Below are 24,967 nucleotides of genomic sequence, written 5' to 3' on the forward strand. Positions count from 1 at the left end.
TTCCAAAAAGACTCAACTTCTGAAATCGCAGAGTTTCCCAAAAGAACTTAGCTCTTCAAACTTTCTAACACAACTTTTTAGAAATATCTCTTAATGACTTTATTATAATAATGCGACTCAATAGTTAACATAAGAGCTTGCACAAATAATAACTGCATCCACTATAGGTGACGACCAACTGCCAGAGCCATCTACAGCACTACAAAAAATGGCATCTCCTGAAAATAGACTGACTAAAAATAGTAAGTCCGCAACTAAGACCCCCGAATCACTCTGTTAGCAAACGAGGGTTACTATATTAAACCGACTCAACCAACTGCAATAACCTGCTAAAAATGGGGATATTACTGAGTGGGCGGTGGAGAAGTCATTGGGTATGACTCAGTTTTCAGGAGGAACAGATGTTGTGAGGCATGCTGGAGACTCGCTTGGTGAGTTCCATGGAGTTTGCAGACAAGAAAGATAAGAAGATCCTTGAGGCAGCTATGATGGTATTGTGTGAGCATCAGATGATTGTGGAGAGCAACCTTAAGTATAGGATGAGGTAGGTGTATCGGTTTAGGGAGCAGTTGACAACTTCTTCAGGGATGCTTCCTCTGCCCTCTCCTACTACTTCATGAATAGTTTTTGTATATAGTTGTTTTCCCTTTTTTGTTGTGTACTGTTAGGAAACTTTGGAGAGGAGTGAGTGGGTAGTGGAGAAGGCATTGATTATGGCTCAATTGCAAAAGTAACAAATGCAGTGAGGCATGCCAGAGACTCACCTGGCGAGTTCCATGAGTTGGCAGACAAGAAGGATAAGGAGATCCTCAAGGAAGCTATGATGGTAAAGTCATCCCATGAGCGTCAGATGATCGCGAACACCAACCTTAAGTATAGTACGGGGCAGTTGTATCGGCTGAGGGAGCAGTTGACAACTTCTTTATGGGTGGTTCCTCTAGCCTCTCCTACTACTTCATGAATTGTTTTTGTATATAGTTGTCCCATTTTTGTTGTGTGACATAAGGAGACGACTTTATTTTTTGGGGGGATGATGTTGTCGGGCATAATTGTTGTCTTTGTCAAATATGCTGTTATAGGTTGTTGGGTGTTAGTATGCCTAAGGGGTAGGCAATTATGGGTCGTAACAATTCACCTCACACCTCTTTGGGGTTTATATGTATACTCTAAGAGGAAACCTATTTCATCTTTATGCTTATCACTATGTATGGAGTCACAATTGGATGTAAACCTGATTGGCATTAATGAAACAAGTGGCAATCTAGTGTTACATTGCTCTTTAGTATGCTCTTTAGTGGTAGTCTACTGTTACATTTCTTCTATCTGTAGTATGCATTTGTTCACTTTACCTGTAGCCGTACATGTTACCCAAAAAGCTTGTGAGGACTTCAAGGATGAGTACAATGATATGATTTTCATGTTCAATAGGATCATGTGAATACCTCGAGAGGCTATGTTCGAGACTTGGATGTTTTACTCCATAGACAAAGTGATAGTGAGAACTGTGATGAGGAGTTTGTGCCAGGATGAATAGTGGTAATTTGGACACATAATTAAGGAACTTAGATAAAATAAGGTCAGTTTATATGTGTTCCTATGTGATCTATTTGCTAGCAAGAAATGTTAAGTATCCATATTTTATACGCAAGGGCATGATGAAAAATGATAAGGGATAGTTTAAGGTATATGATTGTCATCTTGAGAGTTCAACTACATGAAAGAGAAAGTTATAGGAGAGTTAATGATATTTTCACCATGAACATCACACACTCTATGGAGGTCATGATGTTGATTGAGAAATAATTGGTACATCTAGTTCCCCACTTTTACTTGCATAAGGATCATGGATTTTCTTTAGAACTTAGCAAACTTCCAAAGTATCCTATGGATAAGATGGTCTTGTTGGACGTGGTAAGGTAGTTGATAGAGTGTGATTATATATAAAATCATGTTGGAGGTGGTAGATCAATTGTGGAGAGTCATAAATAGGGAATTCCGACCTCTATCACATTGGGGAAAATGCTTGAGACATTTCCTTCACTATAGGTAGTAGAGGCAATTAGTATGGAGTTGCACTCTATCAGCTTGGAGCCTATAAGGCAATGAAAGAGTTTGATCCATTCTAAAAAATCCTTATAAGTTAAAGAGATGCATGGATAAGATAGACATTGAGGACTATTCGGGAAATCTCATGGCTATGTATGCTATAAGGAGAAAGATGTGGTCTAGGATGTTAGTTGATTTCATGAGGAAGTATAGCATTTTCCCTATTTCTAATCAAGTCAGGGATGATGAAAGTCATATTCACCCCCATTATGAACGTGAAAAGGCAATCCAACGACATAATTATTCACAGGTTGACAAGCTTACAAACTTGGGCATATTGATGAGGGATGTGGTGGATAGATCAAGAGCATGGGTTGACAGGCAGATCAACAAGTTGAGGAAATAAGGTGTTATCTTCACATATGGAAGGATGCTAAATAGGGATGAAGGACAAACTTCAAAGAAAAGGGTCTGATGAGATATTTTCATTGATGTCAAAAGACGAGCAAGGAGGTGCACATATAATATACAGTTGAATATGCGTACATTTAGTGTGAAGTAAATGATATTAAATAAATTATATGTAATGAAGTATATATGAAGCAAGCATGATACAAAGACAATCAATTATTGATCATGACTCATTAGCTACTATATCAAAGATATAAAGACAAGGCAATCAGAAGGTCATTTGTGTCAAAGTCATTTTGTTAAGATTATTATCAAGATGTATGAAGAAGATAACACTTCCTTAGACATAGGGACAAAAAAGAATAAAGATAAATTCATCATGGGTCAGAAATGGAGTTCCATGTCCTACACAAGAAATAAAGTAAGGAATGACAAATTGAATATGTGCATACGAAGATTTAGTATGAAGAGTCAAACATGTTTGATCCTATTATGAAAAGCGGCTGCTTGAATAGATAAAGGAGTCCACATCATATACTATGCGGCAACATAATATACAGTGACAAATACAAAGGATGAATTCTACAGAATGCACCGATAATAATTGACACAATATTTGTATTGATGCAGAATGCACCAAATCAGAAGTAGATACAGTAATAATATTCTACAGGATTAGAAGCAAGTCTCGAATGTACATAACAGAGGAACAAAATGCAAAGAGCAATTAAAAACATAGACGGCAGATTATGGACTGCCGACAATGATCTTACAAAGTCAATGTGGCAGCGATATAGTAATAGCAAAGACATAAATCTGCTATGCAAATAAACAACGATGAGATTCCAAACAAAGCATAAAAGAATACACAGCAGAGCACAAAGTCCATATATGGATGTGATGAAGTCAACGGTGACATGGATAGTCAAAAATATTAAAAGCGGCAAAATTCTTAAGTAGCGTAAGAAGAGAATGAAGGAACGAATGGCCTGAACAAGTGAGCATGGAAGAAATGTCAGTTTGGAGACTAACAATATTTTACTAAAAGCACCATCAGTCAAGTAAGAAGACTATGGTAAAATAATCCTCCGGTTGAAATGGATTTCGAACTGAATAAAGAAGAGTTTATTCATACCGCTGAAAATAAGTTATGCAGATTAATATGGTGCTGAAAATGAATATCGTATAAGGAGCCCAATAAATTCCAAATGCAAACGCAGAGATATGAAAACGTTTAAGAACAAAAGTGATTAGGACCAATCCAAAGCCACGTCAATAGAGTGGAAGAAACGATCAGATTTAACCAAATCATATTCGGTCAACATCTAATTGTTTTCAGCGATAATTTATTGGAATATTCAGTCATCGTGAGTCAAGACAATTTTGGAAGATCAATTGCACAACACAGTAAATCTGAAGGAAAATAATTTGAGACATTAGATAATATGATTTTGTGTATATTCGACAAATAGAGGAGCTGTTGGAGTTTCTAAAAGTCAAAAATACGGAAGAGATGTTATGCAAACATCATTTAAATATTCAAATGATAATATGCCAGACCAGCATATCACCGTCTATGAACAGAGCATGTGCCGTCAAAACAAGCACTGAATATGGTGATGGAAGTTTAAAATGTTTGACTAGGAAGTGCATATGAAAAGAGTTTGTAAATATCTATAAAGATGCCGTCACAAAAAAAGTTCTTTTTGTTGAAACTGATGGCATCGGGCATAGCATTGGATGAGCTTCAGAAAACCTGTAATAACAGCGGCAGTAGCAAAACACATGATAAATAATACTTATATATAGCAGCGAATTTATAAAGAGAGGTGAGTCAAACACAAAAGTTAAACAAGTATGTTTTGATTAAATAATAACCAGTATCTCAAGAGGCATAATATGTGGAAGGGGTGTGGTTTTGAAAAGAAATTTTAATAATAAAGATTATCTATAAAGGGTCATCGGGTATAAAGGAAAAGTTATGACTCTTCAATAAAAAGACTTGTAAATTGGTTAAAGATATATAAGAGAGGATAGAATAAAATGGTGAAAAATGTGAAGTATGTGAGATACAAGAAAGGAAGTGTGTGAAGAATATAAAGGAAAAATATAATCAGATTAATATCTGATTTATATATATACAGATATACATCAGAAGCATTGTGTGAAAGTAAGAGAAAAATTAAAGAGTATGTAAGTAGAGATAAAAGAATACATATATGTATTATATATATATTAAATTCAAAGCATGCAATAGAAAAATAAAAGACGGTTATTTCAGAATATAAATAAGATAATAAAGAGCAGAGGTGAATGAGGAGTTATACATATATAAATATCAAACTGAAGAAGATGAATCAATTGTCCATCATCAGTTGAGTGAGCAATATAGTCCAGGTGGAAAACAGTTTGTGTGTAGTGTGTTGGTGCTTACAAAGACAAGCAGTGGTGGTTGGTGGTTCCAGGAGGTTAGAGCTTGCGAAGTGTGAGAGTTGGAGCCTCTAGTGAGTCAGTGCTCATAAACATAAGGGTTGGAGCCTCTAATAGGTCATAGCCTACAAAACCTTGTAAAAGAACAAGTTTATATATAAAGCAATTATTTGTCGTGGTTTTCTCCCGCATTGGTTTCCATGTAAATCTTGTGTTATTGTGTTCATGTGCATAATTGTTCATTTCAACATTTGAAGTTGATTGTCTGGATAAAAGTTTAAAATTGGCAAATTTGTTAATATACTGATTCACCATAGGGTCAATGTGGCTGAGGTATTACAAAAAATAAACAAGATTATTACTATTAAGGAATCTGAAAGTAAAAGGAATAGTCCTACCAAATCTACTTCCACTACCAGCTCTTATTGATAAGGGAAGTAGTGATCCAAGATGAGCAAAGATTAGAACAAGGATATACAATATTGTTCCCTCAAGATGATCAGGGAGCAACTCCATCCATATAGTCAGTACAATAGAAGACAAAGATATTGCCAACATCTCCTACTTTGCAGCTCGTAGTTGATTTGGGATAGGATATGAGATAGCTTAGCCTCAACACTTAGGAGGTTGATAATGAGATCATTTTAGCTTTGGAAGGACTTAATAAAGAGGAGTAGCTAGATGATGACATGGATTTGCCCAGGGTTCTTGATTGGATGAGGAAGAGCATGAAGAAAAGGCTCCTGATGGATGACATTGACACTTTCCTAAGTAGGACCAATAAGGTGAAGGAACATAAACAGGTGAAAAAAATTCATAAGATTCCTAGAAATGCATCAAGATCCGACACTTTGCATATGGCACATTCCTAAATAGGATTGGTAAGATGAAGAAATAGAAACAACCACACAAGTCCATTAAGACATAAGAGTGTTTCTCTTGTTCCATATGTCTTAACTTCTAGGGAGTCACGTAATACTTATGAGGTAATGAGGAATACCTATAAGAAGGTAGGGAAAACGGCTGGTGATATCACGAAACATGCAGATGACTTTCGTGATAGGATGGTTCAAGCATATGGGAAAACCATATTATTAGTGGATAAAGTCCAAGAATTGGAGGAGACATGGAAAGAATATCAACCAATTGGAGACAAGAAATTACCTTGTCTTAAGGCATTAAAGGGTGTCCCTGTTTTAGTTTTGATTCAAGGAGTAGTTGAGAGAGGAATTGCATATTACTTTGGTCATTGGTATCATTCCTTATCCATAAGGAGGCATACATGTGAGCATTTACAGGCTAATTGTCTTTATATTGGGGGTTCTTTCCGTGAGATACATTCAAAGGTCCTTGTTGCAATTGAGGGATTACTTGACCTTGACATTGATGCTTCTAATGTGTTAGATTTGGAGAAGTTGAAAAAAGAGATGGAATCAATCTACTTTAAGAATATGGACTCTATTGTGAAGATTCAGTTGAATGATTTTCTTTCCCTTATGGTCTCCATTAATGATCCGCAAAAGTATGCTTCAAATTGGGACAACATACTTGATACTAGCATGGAGAAGTTAGAGGTCATTGAGCTACAACATAGCATCCTACCTAGTATTGCCATAGATGAACTTAGTGCAATTATGGTTAAGTTCATTGAGTTTACTAGAAGGGAGAGGGAAAAGAGGGCGGATCTCTTGGATGATGAGTTGTACAATGACTAGGCATTGCCTTTTCTTATTGGTACTATTTATTTAATGATTGTAGAATCCCTAATTAGGCTTTTCTATGAGTTAATCTAGGTCATTGGTTTCAAATTGAACTTTGTCATTCATTGTAATTGGGGCTCCTAGATAAACCCTAGTCCTCTCATTTGTAAAAGAGGTTGTTAGAGAACTGTTGCAAATATACTGCCCAATTAGTTCTATATTCATTTTGTTTTTCTACATTCCTCATTTAGAATTGATTTGAGGTGTTGTATATACATTGGGTATGTACTTAATTTTTGTAGCAACCCTAAATAGGGTTTTCTATGAGTTAATCTAGGCCATTTGTTTCAGATTGATCGTGGCTCTTTTTGAGGTGTCGTATTCTCATTAGCTACGTATATAATGATTATAGAAACCCTTAATTAGGGTTTTCTATGAGTTAATTTGGGCTTTTGGTTTCTAGCCAATTTTGGCCATTCATTGTAATTGCGGCTCCTATGTAAATCTCACTCCACACATTTGTTAGAGAGATTGTTGGAGAATTGCTGAAATATATTGCCACATTAGTTCTATAGTCATTGTTGTGTTTTGCACGGTGCATAATTGTAATTTTTTTGGAGTATTGCATGGTGATCTACATTCCTCATTTAGAATAGATTTGATTTAAGCATTTGGTTAGAATTTTCTTTGAGTAAGTGGGATAAGACTAATTGTGAGTGTGTCCTTACTTAGCTCAATCCGAGACTGAACTGCTGCTTGCTTACCAATTGTAAATCTTGCTTTGCATGGTTGAATGCCATTATTACAAATTTAACTTTAATTGGTACTTACTGTTTTGCATCCGCAGATGGGATTGATGAAATGTTAGTAATTTGAACATATTTCAAACACACCTTATAAGATTGCACTAGGTGAGTGGAGTTATGAAAAGTCTGCATCTAGTAGATGACCAAGGATATTCACTCTTTCTTGCATCCTTAATGAGAAGTAAAAGTAGCTTTGATTCATAGGTTTACTTTTATTGCATTTTGTATGTTGGAAGTGGGAATACTTTCATTGCACATTGTGAAGCCATATAATTCTGTCAAATTGACAAAGTCCTAGTGAACTAGTGTAAGTCCCCTCATGGTACTAGCATATCACATTATTATCACCGAGTGAATATTCACCATCAAGAAGGAACCTTGGAGTCACCTTTATGATCTTTCATTGCAATCTTTAGCATAAGTAGTGTCTTTATTCAAGAGAGGATACAATATTTGGTGTTTTATCTTGAAACATTGAGTGTTTTGTCTTGCATGCTGTAAGGGTAGAAAACATCAACAACACCCTCATGAAATGTTAATGTAATCAGATTAGGTGATGCTTAGAACCTTTTGAAATATATATATATTTATCTTTATATGTAATTTCCAAACTTATAAATTACACTCTTCAATGTCTTTACATGTTGGTTTTAATTTACAGCTCTCAATGTAAATGTAACTTGCACAAAGTTAATATTCTGCCACCAATGGTTAAAGACAAGTACTGATGGTTATGAAAGCATCAACATCATATGCCCGAGACTTTGAATTATTTGATACCTACACATCAATTGTAGACTTGCAGGATGTAAGTAACATGAAGTAAGGAGTTTATTGATGCAACAATGATCTTGCTTCAAGACTTTATTGTTTATATGTTGATTAATCTTTATCTTCACTTGATGGCACTTCCCGTCGATTTCTGCACTTTAACTTACTTTTGAAGACGTGAGTAATTTGTATTCATCTGTGTTGTTAAATCGCAGGTCAAAGGAATATATGTATGTGACGAGGAATCACCACTTGAGGGGGTAACTCCAACGTGGAGTCACGTCCCATTCGGTTGTGACTGTCCATGTCACTTCAAAACAAAACTTAATTTTCTGCTATCGACCACACATTTAGTCAGCATCAATTTAATTAAATATTCAGTCAAATTGGACTCTTATTTGATATGCAATAATAATATAACATATAATATGCAATTATTTAAATTCAAAAAAATGATTATAGTAAGGAAATAGCTATATATATATATATAAAGTTGAAATTATTGCATATTTATAATGTTTACATATCATTATTTATGTATCTCATATATATATATCTTATCCGAGAGATTACAGCTTTATCACTCCCTCTTAATGAAGAAAGGATAAAACACAAGATAGATATTACCTCATTGTAATATAAAGAAAGGCCATGGTTTGTTTAAGGAACTCAATCCACCATGCAAGTAATCATCTATCATGATCTGCTTAGACATCATGAGATGGTCATCACAATAGAAGCCCATGGCCTGTTTAAGGAACTTAATCTACCATGGAAGTTATCATCTTTTGTGATCTAGTTAGACATCATGAGATGTCCATTACAATAGAATGCCATTGGCCTGTTTAAGGAACTTAATCAACCATGCAAGTTATCATCTATCACGATTTGCTTAGACATCATGAGATGTCCATTACTATAGAAGGCCATGGCTTGTTTAAGGAACTTAATCCACCATGCAAGTTATCATCTGTCGTGATTTGCTTAGAGATCATGAATTGTCCATCACAATAGAAGGCCATGATTTTGTTTAAGGAACTTAATCCACCATGCAAGTTACTATCTATTCTGATATGCTTAGACATCATGAGATGTTCATCACAATATAAGGCCACGGTTTGTTTAAGTAATTGAATCAATCATGCAAGTTATCATCATGAGATATCTATTATAATAGAAATTAAGTTATTGTAAGATCGTCACCTTTCAATAACTTCTGCAAATACAAGTGATAATCATTTGGAAGTCATCACTTCCTCATGATGTAATATGGAATTACAATTTTATTAATAAGTAATCCATTAGTACAATAACCAAATATTTTGAGACTCTTCTCAGTAATCGCAACATACCAAGTTTACCTTGATAATGTTCCACCTTTAATTGCAAGGATAGTAAACAATTGTGAACTCCCTCTTAACCCAATATTACACTAATTTTATGGATCTTTAGAATAAAGATTGTTCCGAATCCAAGTTTGGATTATTGACTTCAGCGAAAGAAGCTTGATGTTTAAGTCTGTTAGGACAATTTGTTGTAGTGTGCCCATAGTTGTCTCATCTGTAACATTGTACTTTGGAGTAGTCTCTTTGTATCTTGTGCAATTGTTTACTATTTGAGTACTTGCCCCTTTTCCTCTTTAATCTAGAGGTAATATTGTGAATGTCTTCATTTTTGTATCCCATCATGATACTTCTGGATAATAGATTACACTCTTCTTGAATACAGTCAGCCTTTAGTTGATAAATTTGGGTAGTTTGGAACAAGCACATAGTCCTTGTCTAAAGTTTTTCCATGGAGTAGGTAGTCTGTTTAATGTTACCATAGTTAACTCCTTACTATCATAGATGTGACCAATTGTTAAGAGTTGGTCTCTTAATTTTGTTATCCTCATGAAGTATGAGGTGATGGTCTCTCCTTTATTCATCTTTATTTTATCGAGTTGATTGCTTGGATAAGAAGCCTACTAGTGTTGTTAATTTCAAACATGTCTTCTAGTGCTTTTAACATATCATATATAGAGTCCAATTGTGTGATAATAGGTAGTAAATGATTTTTTACTCCATCCACCAATAACTCCATTGCTCTCGTGTTGTCCTTTTCCCACTTATCCTTTTTGTTGTCTTTGTTATGTTTAGGAGAATTCACTATAGTTATTAGGCCATGCTTTTTTAAAATTAGCGTCATTCATAATTTCCAAGCTTCAAAACCTGAAGCACCTTCAAGTCTGTCTTCAAATCTCATGCCATTTACCATTTTGAAATAGTGTGGTGATTTTTATAATAATTTTGATTTTTTTTAATAATCTGATCTGATCTTATCTTTAGACCGGCTCTGATATCATAAAAATGTAATCAGATTATGTGATGCTTTTAACCTTTTGAATATATATCTTTATATGTAATTTCCAAACTTATAAATTACACTCTTCAATGTCTTTACATGTCGGTTTTAATTTACAGCTCTCAATGTAAATGTAACTTGCTCAAAATTAATAGTCTGCCGCCAATGGTTAAAGAAAAACACTGATGGTTATGAAAGCACCAACGTCATATGCCAAAGACTTTCAATTATATGACAGTATATATGATAGTTACAGGTCAATCGTAGACTTGCAGGATGTAACATGAAGTAAGGAGTTTTTGATGCACTGATGGTCTTTCTTGAAGACTTTATTGTTTATATGTTCATTAATTTTTATCTGCATGTGATGGCACTTCCCGTTGATTTCTGCGCTTTAACTTACTTTTGAAGATGTGAGTTATTTGTATTCATCCTTGTTGTTAAATTGCAGGTCAAAGGAATATATGTATGTGACGAGGAGTCACCAACCGATGGGGTGGCTCCAACATGGAGTTATATCCCATTGTGTTGTGACTCTCCACATCACTTCAAAACAAAACTTAATTTGCTGCTATCGACTACACATTTAGTCAGCTGCAGTCTAATTAAATATTCAGTCAAATCAGACTCTTATTTGATTTGCAATAATAATATAACATATAATATGCAATTATTTATATTTAAAAAATGATTATGGTAAGGTTTATATATACATAACTGAAAATATTGCACATTTATAATGTTTATATATCACTATTTATATATCTCATATATAGATCTTATCCGACTGAATTACAACATTAACATGAAATACTTAGGTTCCACATGGTTTTTGGCTTATAGAATCCTGGAGATATGCCATGTGGAATTGCTCCAGGATTTTAGACCAAAAGGTTAGAGCATATTTCTCCAAATTTTGAAGTTGTCCAATGTGTGAAGTCACATTACAGCTAATGGTCTGCAAGGAATGAGCCCATTGTTGGACCAATTTTGACAATGGTAGAACCATATAACAGATTTTTAGAAACTGGGGCATTTATTGGAAGATTTAAAGACATTATAGGCTGTTTTAGCATATGGTAAACACTTTTTGTGCTGATGTACAGCATTCACTGTTTGAGTTTGTATCAAGTGGGTATAGAACTAGTATTTTGAAATTCCTAGACTCTTGAAGCGTAACTACCTCTCTAGGAGCCATCCATAAGTGGATGCATGGCCACCCCTTGGTGCTTGTGTATATAAAGTGGACAAGAAAATGTTCAAGGCTAGTAGGTTGCATTTATGTCCACTGCTCATCTCAGTTGTGGTTTCTTTCATCCACCATCTTTGCATTTCCTTTTGCACTATATTTAATTTTCAAAATGTTAATCTTTTGTAGGGAGATTCTATTGTGTTTGAGAATTCTTGTACACATTAGAGGATTCATGCCAATTCACAATCTTTTTTTATTAGCAGCATACGTGAGCTAGAGGAGCATTTCATGTATTATGAACTCTCTGATTCTCTATAATATGGTTGCAGGAGAAGTTTTGCATATGCATTCGGAACTGTTTGTTTTTCATGTTTTATGCAGTATAAAGATTTGTGATGGCTTCTAGCCTATATTTGAAAGTAGTGGTCGGATAAATTATCTAATGTGTATTTATGATTGCGTTTTTATTGAATCTGTAGACTATTACTATGTCTTATGCAAAGCCATAATAAGGATTACAAAGGAATATCTGTTAGTTGCAGCCTTCTTGATTTTAGCCATTTTCTCACTGTCTCTTCAGTTTTCCCATTTTTCAGTTAAGCTTAGAGCAAAATGGATAAGGAACTGGCCTTTCATTTATGAAGATTGACCTTTAGATTTGTTCCATGTCTGTTGTTGATCTATCTCACATTTGCAAGGGATTCCATGCTTAATGCCTTTTCTGGCACAGGTTGTGAAAAAGTCATCAAATAAATTATCGATACAAATATCCTTGTGGAGTGGTGGAGAACGTGGATCCTAAATGTCTGGAAGAAATGTTAAAACACAGTTCTATCATGATACATGAGTTGAAAAGATCTTTGTTCTGACACGTATTTTTGTCATTCAACTAAGATAATTTCTTAGATTATAGATTCATAAAGCTATACTTGGTTTATTTGTTGTGATTTGGTTCTTTTTGCTAAAGATTTTAGTTGAAAATTTGTAGTGTTTGTTTTATCATGTTTTGTGTGATCTTCAATATGAAAAAGCTTAAAATTGTAATTGATGCATTTCATCAAAATTTTAATGCGCAACACACGAAGTTGTAGAAATTTACCTAGAAATGAGAAAAAAAGTATTTAAATGAGATATATGTGAAGGATGTTTTCATTTTTACCTCTTTGTTCAAAAGTACTTATTATAGTATAAATTAAGAAAATTAATATATCTGACTGTTTTTCACATGGATTTACTGGTTTAATAAATATTTTATGGCTTTGAAGGTGCAATTATCAACTGAGAAGACCAAGAATATAGAATGTGCGAATGAAGGTTTGAAGACTCAAATTAAGGTTTGTATTATATTTGATTTCCTTTTGATTATTAGTATTTGATATCTGAATAAATCAAATCAGGCTGCATAGTATATAATGTCATATTTTCTTTAGGAGTTCATGCTTCCAGAGTTTACAATGTTTAAACTTTAGACTTTAAAGGAGTACTTGTCTGAAACAAGTTGATGTTTATTTGATTTGATAGATGTTTTCAACCTTGTTTTTAAAATTAGTATAAAATACTTGAATCCTATTTTACCCTCATGCGATTTACCGTGATTGAGGCAGTATGATATAAAATTGGATATATTGATGTGCTTCACTATTGTTTTATGAATAAAGGAATGACGATTTCTTGGGTAAAAACAAGTGCTAGCTAATTTATGGATTATAAATAACATTATACATCTAAATGATGTGGTTATTTCTATATAAGAAGTTGTCCATGCTTGCAACATTTCTTATAGGGAAGAAAGCCACCTACATGGTAACCATTAAAAGGTAAGAGTTTAGGCTTTATTGTGAAATTAAAGAACATGAGCCAAATCAACCGATGTAGGGATAGTTTGAGAGAAACAAAGAATTTAGGAATCGCACAACTATATTTATTAATGTGAGTGCCCTACGGGACAATTTAGGAATCACACAACTATATTTATTAACAAGAAACAGTAACTTAATTTTCAATGCTTAGGCATATGACAAATAGCTCTTTACCATAGTTGCAAGGTTCAAACTAGACTTGGACTTGATAGGTTAAGTTTTGACTTTGACTCAACACTCGAACATGAAAAGTTGTGAACTATAGAGATATTTTATGGATTGAACTTTTTACGATGCATGTTATAGTATATCAACTATAAAACCCACAAAATATAGAGATCTTTCACCTATATTTATTAACAAGAAACAATAACTTAATTTTCAATGCTTAGACATATGACAAATGGCTCTTTACCATAGTTGCAAGGCTCAAACTAGACCTGGACTTGATAGGTTAAGTTTTGACTTTGACTCAACACTCGAACATGAAAAGTTGTGAACTATAGAGATATTTTATGGATTGAACTTTTTACGATGCATGTTATAGTATATCAGCTATAAAACCCACAAAATATAGAGATCTTTCAAAGTTAATGTTATGTACCCAAACTTTGGTGAGGTGAATAAATTAAATTAATCATTTTAAGGTTGTCCAAATATATAATGTCCCGAAGATGATTTTCATTTCGAAGGTGATTTTTCTCCTAACGGCAAATTTCCTCCCAAAGTTGGATTTCCTCCCAAAGGTGATTTTCCTTGCAAGGATGATTTCCTTCCTGAAGGTGATTTTTGGCCCGAAGGTGATTTTTTTTCCGATGGTGATTTGCCTCCCAAAGATAATTTTTCTCTTGAAAATGGATTCCTTCTTGAAGGTGATTTTCCTCTCAAAGGTGATTTTTATCCCGAAGGTTATTTTGGCCGTAACCTTTTCAAAGGAAGACTGGTGATTTTGGCCGTACAAATCCACACACTTCTCTACAGAAGTGGAATTGCCTCTGGATATCGATTATTATCCATGTATGAAAGATCTAGGGTTAGTTAATAACACAATACTTAATAAGTTTCTCAATTTCTATTGAAGGCATTTGTATTGATGTAGGGATGAACCCTTAGAAATAACATGGAATTGGTACACAAAGTAGATCCACAATTAAAATAAGTAGTCAAAATAAGGTGAGGATGATTCCCAGTAAAACTACAAAGTGCCAAAGTAGGGAGGATTTTGCATCTTGAAATTAATAGACACCGAACTTGAAACTTGAAGTTCACAAATACAAATAAAATATCAAATTCACCATGTCTACAACTATGCAAAATGTGACCATATAAATGGGATTTAGGAAGTTTTTCGAAGGGTTACCAATAGTTCTACATGACCAAATAACTAACTAATTGATAAAAAGGACTGAAAGTTATTATTTAGTTTCAGGGCCATACAACAATTAATTTTAATTGGACTATTTAAATATTATATTATTATTTAGGCTCTCTTTTATTTTATAACTTAATTAATTAATAAAATAAGTCCTTTATAATATTATTTAATTTTTGAGACCACTTAATTTTTTTGATTGTTAATTTTTAAGCCACAAAATTAATTTAATTTAATTTTCTTTATTGAAATTTGGGGACATTAGAGTCATCCCAACCCAATGATTGGTTGTACTCAAGTCCGCAAGCAGACATTGGCAGCCATATCCATTGGAATCTTTATGTTGCATCATGATCACATGCACACATTTGGATGTGGGCCAGAAGAGTAAATCTCCATCAAGCTTCCATTGCTCCGCTCTAGTATAAATGTTACCATCTCCAGAGTGATCAGGATCCGAGTAAAGCCAATTATGTAATACCTCAATGCTCAAATCCCAATATTTAATGCTATCACACCGATCAATCTCTTCCAAAAAATGGTCTGCAATCTCAAAGCTTAGGTGCAACCTATTCTTCCCATGAGGAAGCCACTCATATGAAGAAATGGCAATCATGCACACCTCACGCCCAACCGAAGGTTGAACTACATATTTAACTAACTGTAGAGATTGCTCTTGTGAGCTATCATTGGTAGAGTTCACATCTTTTTCATCCTTGCAGTTGTCTCGAAAGTTTAGGTGTTCTACATTTGAAGGGACAATTGTTGTCTCGTGTTTGTCGATATCATCCTGTAGCTAGGGTGAACATGTGAACTTGTTTTCATTTTTTTTGATTTAGATTAAGTTCCTATCTCAAGATCCAACTCCTCTTTTCTTTTTCATACGTAGTACCTATAAAAGGATTTGGTAGCCTTGATCTCCTCAGGTTCACTTGAGTATTCACTAAAGACTTTGATAAGCTCGTGATGCACAGGTATATGGTTCACTTGAGTATTCATCAAAAATTTTGATAAGTTCCTCATGCATATGTATACTTTATCTCGTTAGAAGTAGATATTCTTGAAATGTCTGAAGATTCTTCCTCTTTTGATATAAGTTATACCACTTAGTGATTTTTATGGCAACAATTTCATTAACCCTTTCTTTCATTTCGTCCATTTCTGTAATCATCCAAAGCATTCCACAGGCTGGTAGGATTTTGGGTTCAGATACCACTGTAATGTCTTGATTTTCTTCTCGAAGGTGATTTTCCTCTCAAAGGTGATCTTTGTCCTGAGGGTGATGTTTTTCCTCTCAAAGGGGATGTATAAATTAAAATCATACAACAACCAATAATAACAATAGTTGATGTTTTCTAATGTTATGATATTATAAACATAAAGTAATAACATTGTATCAGTGTGCAAAGAAGTGTTATGTAATGTATTGAAAGGCTACTTTACTTTGGATGTTGTAGTTAGGTCTAGCAAAGTGGTTGTGTGACTGAAAAATTTAGTTTGTTTGTGTCCTAGTCTTTATAGAAGGATCTCTTTTATTCTGCTTGATTCCTATTGATGTTTGTATTTGAACTCTTTTATATTACAACATTGTTAATGAACATAATTGCATGATTGTTTGCTATGTTTCAAGAATTGTTTCAATCTATTTCTATTGATGATTTTTAGGAGTTCTACCATGTGAATCTTTTTTTAATTTTAATATGCATGTATATAGATTATTCATAGGAATATATCATAATAATTGAAATAGAGATAGTACATTGCACTTGCTTATCTTTGTTATTCTTTGATCATTTTAGGATTTGAGATCATCTCTAGAAGAGAAAGAGAGTAAAATTTGTGGACTAGCACAAGAGGCAAGAGATGCACAACTTAAATGTGAAGAGCTTAATATGTGAGTTGTGATTGTTTTTAACTGGTAAATGGATTTGACAAAAAGATTTTAGATATATTTTAGAGACATTTTTATAGTTCTGGTTGAATTAACAAATGTTTCTATTGAAGAGTTTTGAATATGTTTTGACAGGAAGGAAAATGATATCTAGTAAACAAAATAAGTCAACACAAATATCTAACAATTTTATCTTGGGAAACCTCTAAGAGGAGATGACTAGTTAAGTTTCAGATATTCCTTGTCTAAATTTATGACAATTTATTGAAAACGTAAGTGCAGCTAATGGGTACACTTCAGGTTGTTCCTAAATTACTCTTGTCACTGTTTTGTAAACAATGAAAACTGAATTTTCCTGTTCTTGATCGATACAACACTTAAATCTTGCTTCTCATGTTTAAAAATGTGCTCTACGCCCCTGTATAGTCACTCAGTGCTTGAGCATCCTGCTTGGGCCCTGCAATACTTATCACCAAGTCGGAAGGGGAAAGGATGTCTATTTTGTTTGGATTTTAATTTGCATTAGTCAGGTTTAGAACCATTGATCTCAGAGGAATGGATTCGATCCTAAGATCTACTTTGTGGTGCATATCTAACTCTCAAAGTGGGGGTTTGGCTCAATGTCTTTGTTGCTTATCTTTTTTCCCAAATTCAATTTAATGATCACACTGAAGTTTTTTTTAATCATCATGGATTATTTGTGTGCTATTTTGAATAATGATATCCAATTCTGGCTGTACGAGATCCAAAATTTTTCTTTTATCTATTGTTGCTTAATTTTTCAGTGGGTGTATTATGGTTTTTGTAATTGTTTATCCAAAATGTTGTTTTGGATGTAAAACTAAAATTTTATCTCCTGATAAACAAGACAATGTGTAATGTTTCTCACACCCATTTCATTTTTAATTGTTTCTGTAGGTATTTGCCGTGCGTCCTATCGACACTTAGTTTCTCCTTTGATGGGGTATTTATGTCCATGAGGTTGAGTTAGTTTAGTATGCGACTTGGATTATTTTATTTGTGCTGCGAATTCCTGTTGGAGTTATCTGTGGTTCGCCATTTCGAAAGTGAGAGATCTTCCCTACTCGGCTACTTTGGTTTTGGTGGGATTCAACCGTCACTCTATTCTTTCTATATTAGTTGGCTTAGATTTGGCGAATCGGAGCATCATCTTTTTCTAAATATATATATATATATATATATATAAATTGCATTTGTCTTTATTGAGAGTGATCTGTGTGATTGGTTTGTTGATATCGTTCCTCTTCTACATTCAGCACCTCACATCGGCACAACTCATTCATACTTTTTATAGTTGTTAGGGATATTCAACACACCTTCCTACAACCCTCATTCTATACGGCCGCCCAACTCCCTTCCGTATGCCATACTTGATCAGACAAACTTCCCCCTAGAACGTGCACCTCCCTTTCCATACATCCTACTTACACCTTTCCTTGTCACCGTACGCTAATCCCTTCCACTGTACACCACCATATTATTCATTGTACTCTCCTCACTTGATCCTCACTGTATGACCAATTCATTCCTTACCATACAGACCTCCCTCTAGACTCTGTACATTGTTGTCACCACACTCCCGGGGTGTCACCGTATAGACTTTCCCAATCATCAAATGCTAGACCAAACACCCTTCTGCATCGTATGCCTGTTGTTACATAAACTTGGATTGGGCCGTACGACACACACAACTCTTGCTATTTGTAACGAAGGAGAAATATTTCATTACACTCAGCAAGTGAAATTGGTTTGGAACATTACACAATGTATACGATTGAGAAGAAGAGATTGCAGGTAAAGACATAACCTTCAATTCCAGTTATGTTTGGGAGCATGACAATTGAGGTTCTATACGAAAATGGCAAGAACATCAATAATAGCCCCATGGTTTGAGCATATTTTTCCCGTCTTTTTCTAGGGAAGTTAGAGTTGCAAGAGCAACCACATTGTGTCCCAATGCTTACTTGAGGTGAGACACTTGAAGTTCGTTATGCACCCTGCTCTTTATTGATTGATCCAACTCATAAGCCACCTCTTCAATCGTCTTTGAGATCCTTAATGGTTTGTATTATTGTGATTTTAGCTTGTAAATGATAAGCTTTTTCACAATGGAGTGCTTCTCATCATGCACTACACTATCAGTTATGCCCGAGGCCCACTAGTGCTTGGAATATTCAACTCAAATCGACTCTCTTCATTTGGTCGGGTTGTTTCCAATGGAACATTGGTTAGATCTCCTCAATAATGCATACACAACATTTTTCTTACTTTTGATGTAGACAATATCAAAGTTGTAACCTTGTAGATTACTCACCCATGTATATTGGCAATCATTGAGGTCACCTTGATTAAGAAAATGTTTCAGGCTGTTCCGATCTGTCTTAACTATGAATTTTCTACCCACCAAATACTATTTGTATTTAGCCAAAGCATGCATTATGGCCAACATCTTCCTATCATATATATTGTAGCTCCCTTCTACACCCCTCAACTTTGGTTCGTTGATGCCATTTGATGAAGGCAAGAGAGGAAAAAAGTACTCCCAAGCTACCCTCGCTAAGAGTTACACATGGAAGCCAACGTATAGAAGAAAGCACAAGAAATTTATAGAGAATTCAAAGCAGATATGTGAGACAATCTTTCATTAACATCCTAGACATAAGGCTTACTTGGTTGCAGCCATTAACACCCAAAATACAATCCACAAACTTAGGATCTTGGGCTTACAGAGCAAAAACTTAATGTTTTCTTCTATCTAACTTCATTCTTCCTATCCTATCTCAAGATCTCAAAATATATAGCCAACAAGACCACAAGTTGGCCTATTAGGCTGTTTATTAGAAAATATAGGTCCAGCCCCAAAGGAGAAATCAAACACCTTACAATTTAGAAAACTAACTTCCATGGGGACAAGAATAGGTCCACACGTGATCTAGGAACCAAACCCCAAGGCGTGTAAAGCCTTGATGCCGAACAATACCTCACCAAGTCCAAATTGGCACGTTACACAAGTTGGCAGGAAAGAATACGCCCCGAGAAAACATAAAGGATAACTTCAGCAAATGAATGAATTAGTTTTTGCGGGCTTAGGTAGAAGATCCACGATAGGTCCACATTGAGGGGCCAACTACGCAGAAGGAGAAAACATGAACAACAAAGGCCATTCCAAGAACAACAGACAGAAACAATTGAAAGGAAACCTTTTTGGTTGACAGAAGGTTGCCAAATTACCCAAGATGCTCCTGCATCACTATAGGGTGCTTATCTTGCATTAACACTACATCAATTCGCTCTCTTGAAGCATCACATTCTAGCTCATTTGGTCTAGCGAAATCTAGTACGGAAAGGATGAGGACATGAACTCAACAATTGCTTAAATTTGTCAAACGTTTTTGTGCTCGATCTATCCAATAAAGTCCCCCTTCTTCATTAAGTCAGTAAGTGGTGTTTTCTATCGCACGAAAATCCTTGATGAAGCATTGGGAGAAACCACAAAGGCTGAGGAACCCTTTCAATTGAGTGAGATTCTTGAGTGGTTTCAGTCCACAATAATTTTAATTTTATCGGGATCAATTCTAACACCCTCTAAATTGATGATATGCCCCAAATATAGCAACTTTATCAAACCAAACTCACATTTGGACGACTCCTTGGCATTCAAGGAATCCTCCAATATACTCAACACCTCGTCAAGGTGCTTCAAAAGCTCATCCCAAGTACGGCTAAATTATAGTTTATCATCAAAGAAAATGAGGACAAACTTCGTCAACTGATGTTGGAACACCTTGTTTTTATAGTAATATAAAGTATCTGGTGCATTGGTTAAACCAAAAGACATAGCCACAAACTCATAGTGTTCACAATGGCAATGAAATGTTGTCTTCTTCACATCCTCCTCCCTCATTCGAATCTTATGGTAAATTAGAGAAGCCTGAATTGAATTCCTTTCTTTGGAAATCATCAAGAAAACCCCTTCAAACTGCAACAATGAGTCTTCAATGGGTAACGTCCAATACTGCACAGGATTGATGCACACATTTCTAGCTTTCAAACCATAGAAGCCAAATGCCCAAAGATAGAGTCTCATGTGGCCTGATAAACTGGTATGGTTGCCTTGGATATTCAGAAAATTTTTCAATAATTGCTGGTAACAGCTGGCTGTGGATGTATCCTTGAATTATTATTCAATTCTCGAAAAACTGCAACCAATTTACCAAATCTGCACCTCTAAATGAAGCATGCTAATAAACAGTAATTCAACTGGTCTTTCATAGTCTCAGAAATTGCACATACACTTAAGAATCGATGTCCTCCAACACTGAATATGATACAAACCTAAGTTTCTTGGCTCATTCCTGATGAGGAGACAAGGTGGCTAAATGGTCTTTCACTTACAATCTGATGGAACTCTAGATTTTGGGAAATTTTTGAGTCCTAAATACCATGCCAAAGGAAGAATCATCATGTGTGACTATGTGTAAATCTTCATTTTCAAACATATTCCCACCATTCTAAATCCTAAAAACCAATTTGATGCATGCACTCAATGATCAATTTTCAGATCCCACTACTTATACTCAAACAGTATACTGATCAAAAGAATGTCGTAGATTCATTATCAAATATTGCTATCAATATCAAAATTATGAGCCAGATCACAAGTGTCAGCATCAATATCAAAAGGAGGACTAGAAGAAATGCAATTCTTGTATTAGAACTATGCATAATGAACGATGGGGAATTCATGTTACTTGAGTTTTTGAAATGGATGGCCTGCTTTCAATTTCTGCAACTCCTTAGCCAAGATATACACATTGTGCCCTTCAGGGTTATAAATCATGGCATTTGGGAATGTCAATATTATGTCCTGTGCAAGATATGTGTGAACCGTGCATGTTATTCTCCAGTTTGGTTTTCACAGTCCTGAAGTCTGATGGATTTTTATAGTGCGATAATCATACAGTTTAAGAGCCTCTGCATCAACAAGGAGATTGAACACCCAACCATGCTTGTGCTTCATCAACCTTGGAAATTAGCGGTTTGAAGACATCAAGATTCAAAGAAGAATATGGAAGATAATACATTGAGAGACTTAGTAGGCAGATATAGACAAGCAATGTGCTCAAACATCACTACATCCTCAATGGATAAAGCCAAAAACGGAGTATAAGTCAGCGGATGAGTCAGTAGATAGAGACATTGACGCTTCTCCTTGTCTTAATTCATCCCACTGGTGGTAAAAATGGAGAAATAAAGCCAGCGTCAACCCTCCAATTGTTCGCTCTATATGCGAATAATATCCACAGACGGAAAGAATATGAAAAGCCAAGACATTTTGTATCAAAGATAGACTAACAAGAGTTTTCCGTCAGAGTGCTTTCAAAGAACGATGAGTAGCCTATTGCCCCAAATGGTGTGATAACTATAAAGATCGATATTCAGATGGCATGCATCAGAATCCTTGTGTACAAATAAACAATGGAATAAACCACCTCAGAGTCGCCGTGAAGAATAAATAATTTCTACTTGTGTCAATACAGAAGCGTTGCCTGAAATGATGAGAATTAAAAATATGGAGCTATATTGAGCAACTCATACACTGGTCAGAGATAAGCATTGCTGTTCAGAACAAATTAACTGATTTGTGCCCAAACCCTATAAATGATGCAACAGTATTTATGATCACAAAAAAAACACAGTAAAATATTAAAATGGAATCATGAAATGATATATATCTTTGATATCTTTATCAAAGATAGTGAGCTATCAAGGATATTTGAAGTATATTGCTTGCAAAGATAGTCATTGATGATATCCATCAAAGACAATAATATATCTAATTAACTTATTCATTAACCATGACTAAGGTTTATAATGAAAAGTTGCATCTGTAGGGAAGGACATATCTTTCTATTTTGAAAAGATATAAAACAGAGCCATTTTATTAAAAAAAAACATTAAGAAAACATATTTGACAAAAGCATTTGAAGAAGAAATATTTTATTTTACATTTAAGGAGGAATAAGGAGTGAAAAGATAATTTCTTAATGTAAATTTATTTATTATATTTTAATGATAAGTAAAAGCCTTTTGCTTTTAGATTATTCGAAAGGCATGTAGATTTAAATGATAGTTGATTCATCCTTTATAATCATTTAAAAATTTTCTAAACAATTTAAATGTTAGATAAGTGGACACAGTCATTTAGCATTTTAAATGTGATTATCATAGATATAGCGAAATATGAGATTGTTTTTGTATTTTTGTCCAATTTGTAGAGTTAAAGTTCAACCTAGACTAATTTAAGATTGCATATATATTTGACTTGTCGCATCTTGATTATTAAATCATTGAGAGTATATGTGCATAGAACTTTATAAAGTTGTACGTGAAAATCTTCATTGGAGTTGACTCTATTGCTTGAATAAGGAAAGGCATTGGTCTTTTGAATCATTGAAGTATTGTTATTAGGTTTATATTTGAAGTCATAAAATCTATATCTTCCTTCTTACAAGCATCAAACCAACTGTTAAGAACCATGTACAAGACATTCAATTATTTCAAGCAAACATTCAACTTTATTTCAATCGAGTTGAAGGATTCTACCAGCTGAAGAACTCGCAAAGCTTAAATTCACTATAGAAAAGCTTTGGATCAAGTGTCAAGTTTTGAGTGAAGGTTTACTGGCCTAGGTGTAACAAAGCTTGAAGTGTAGGGGAATCAAGGTGATTCTCAGTTGTTGGCCATAACTGATTTTGGAATCCTATTGGAGAATTGACAAGCTCTTGGATTTCTAGTTTGTGGTTTTGGGAACCAACACAATCTTCTCCAATGGCTTCTCTTTGTCAATTCTTCACCCACCTAGACCTCTTCCTCAAAACAAGGCTTTTGACGCTTCTATTCTACCTTTAGAACATCTCCAATTAATCAAACAAACTCAAACTAGGGTTGGTCCCAAAGACATCGTATGCCTTAGTCCATTCCTCTTCTTGATCTCTTATAAGGTTGGTAGCCTTCTTGAGGTTTGAGTGTACAACCTTTGACTCTTGTTCCCCACTCCTAGATATGTTGTCCTAGGGCTGAAACAACCCCTTATATGTAAGAATCAAGATCCAAAACATCATTTTGTACCCGATCTCGTTGTTTTGTCAAATTAGGCCTAATCGGCCCAATTAGGTTGACCTAATAGGAAGTTTTCTTGCCAATTTTGACTCCCGGAGTTCCTGTCAAATCCAAGGTCTTTTTGAGATACCCTTTTCATTCCTACAAACAATATTTCAAAATGAAAATCCAAGTCCCTGATTCAACCCACCTTCCTTTAGGACCCTCCTATTAGGCCCAAAGACCTAATTGTTTATGTAGTCAACAACTTTGAACAAATGTTGACTTGGATAATATGGCAATGCCTCCAACATATCGTGATGGGTTTATTAACTTTGTTATCAACCTCTCCACTCACTCAAACCTCTGTTTCAATCTTTTCACCATTGTAGCAATGCGTTTTTCCTCCAAATTGGCTTGTCACATTTTTGATGTCAGGCCTAGGGCTTGGTCACAAAAATAGGCATTGGATGGGGCCACTCTGCAACTTGTTTATTTTTATGGCACACAGGCACACCTATCAATCCCCCTACTCTTGTAATTTTCTACTGGTGGGTGATAGGGCAAAACCCATATTTTTGACCAAAGCCTTATTTAGTTAGGGTTTCAAACCACCTGAGACTTGGGGGATTGACAGGCCTTCCTGTGTATCATAAAAATAAACAAGTCACAGAGTGGCCCCATCAAATGGCTATTTTTGTGACCAAGCCTTAGGCTTGATATCTGAACTGTGAAAAGCTAGTTTGAAGGAAAGAGGCATTGGCAGTTTGTTGAAAAGATTGAAATAACGGTTTGAGTGAGTAGAGAGGTTGATAACAAAGTTAATACTACCATCCTAATGGGGGCACTCTGCAACTTGTTTATTTTTATGTAACACAAGCAAACCTATCAATCCCCCAAGTCTCATAATTTTCTACTGGTGGATGATACGACAAAACCAATGATTTTGACCAAACCCTCATTCAATAAGGATTTCAAAGCACCCAAGACAAACTTTCTTGCTGAATGAGTTCCTTAGAAGATG

The 24,967-nt window shown here is 34.8% G+C and overlaps 1 protein-coding gene across 4 annotated transcripts in view; it reads left to right on the forward strand.

The window, feature by feature from the left end:
* Nucleotides 1-24,967, forward strand: part of LOC149536277 (uncharacterized) — a 313,709-nt gene that overhangs the window by 161,888 nt on the left and 126,854 nt on the right. For all 4 annotated transcript variants that reach the window (XM_089805517.1, XM_089805516.1, XM_089805519.1 and 1 more), the window contains exons 11-12: nucleotides 12,965-13,033; nucleotides 16,730-16,824. In XM_089805517.1, the coding sequence (XP_089661643.1) occupies nucleotides 12,965-13,033; nucleotides 16,730-16,824 (164 nt within the window). The remainder of the gene's footprint in view (nucleotides 1-12,964; nucleotides 13,034-16,729; nucleotides 16,825-24,967) is intronic.

Source organism: Cupressus sempervirens, chromosome 10 (genome assembly GCF_028749045.1).
Source record: "Cupressus sempervirens isolate cs-2001-9-10 chromosome 10, ASM2874904v1, whole genome shotgun sequence".
Lineage (NCBI taxonomy): Eukaryota > Viridiplantae > Streptophyta > Pinopsida > Cupressales > Cupressaceae > Cupressus > Cupressus sempervirens.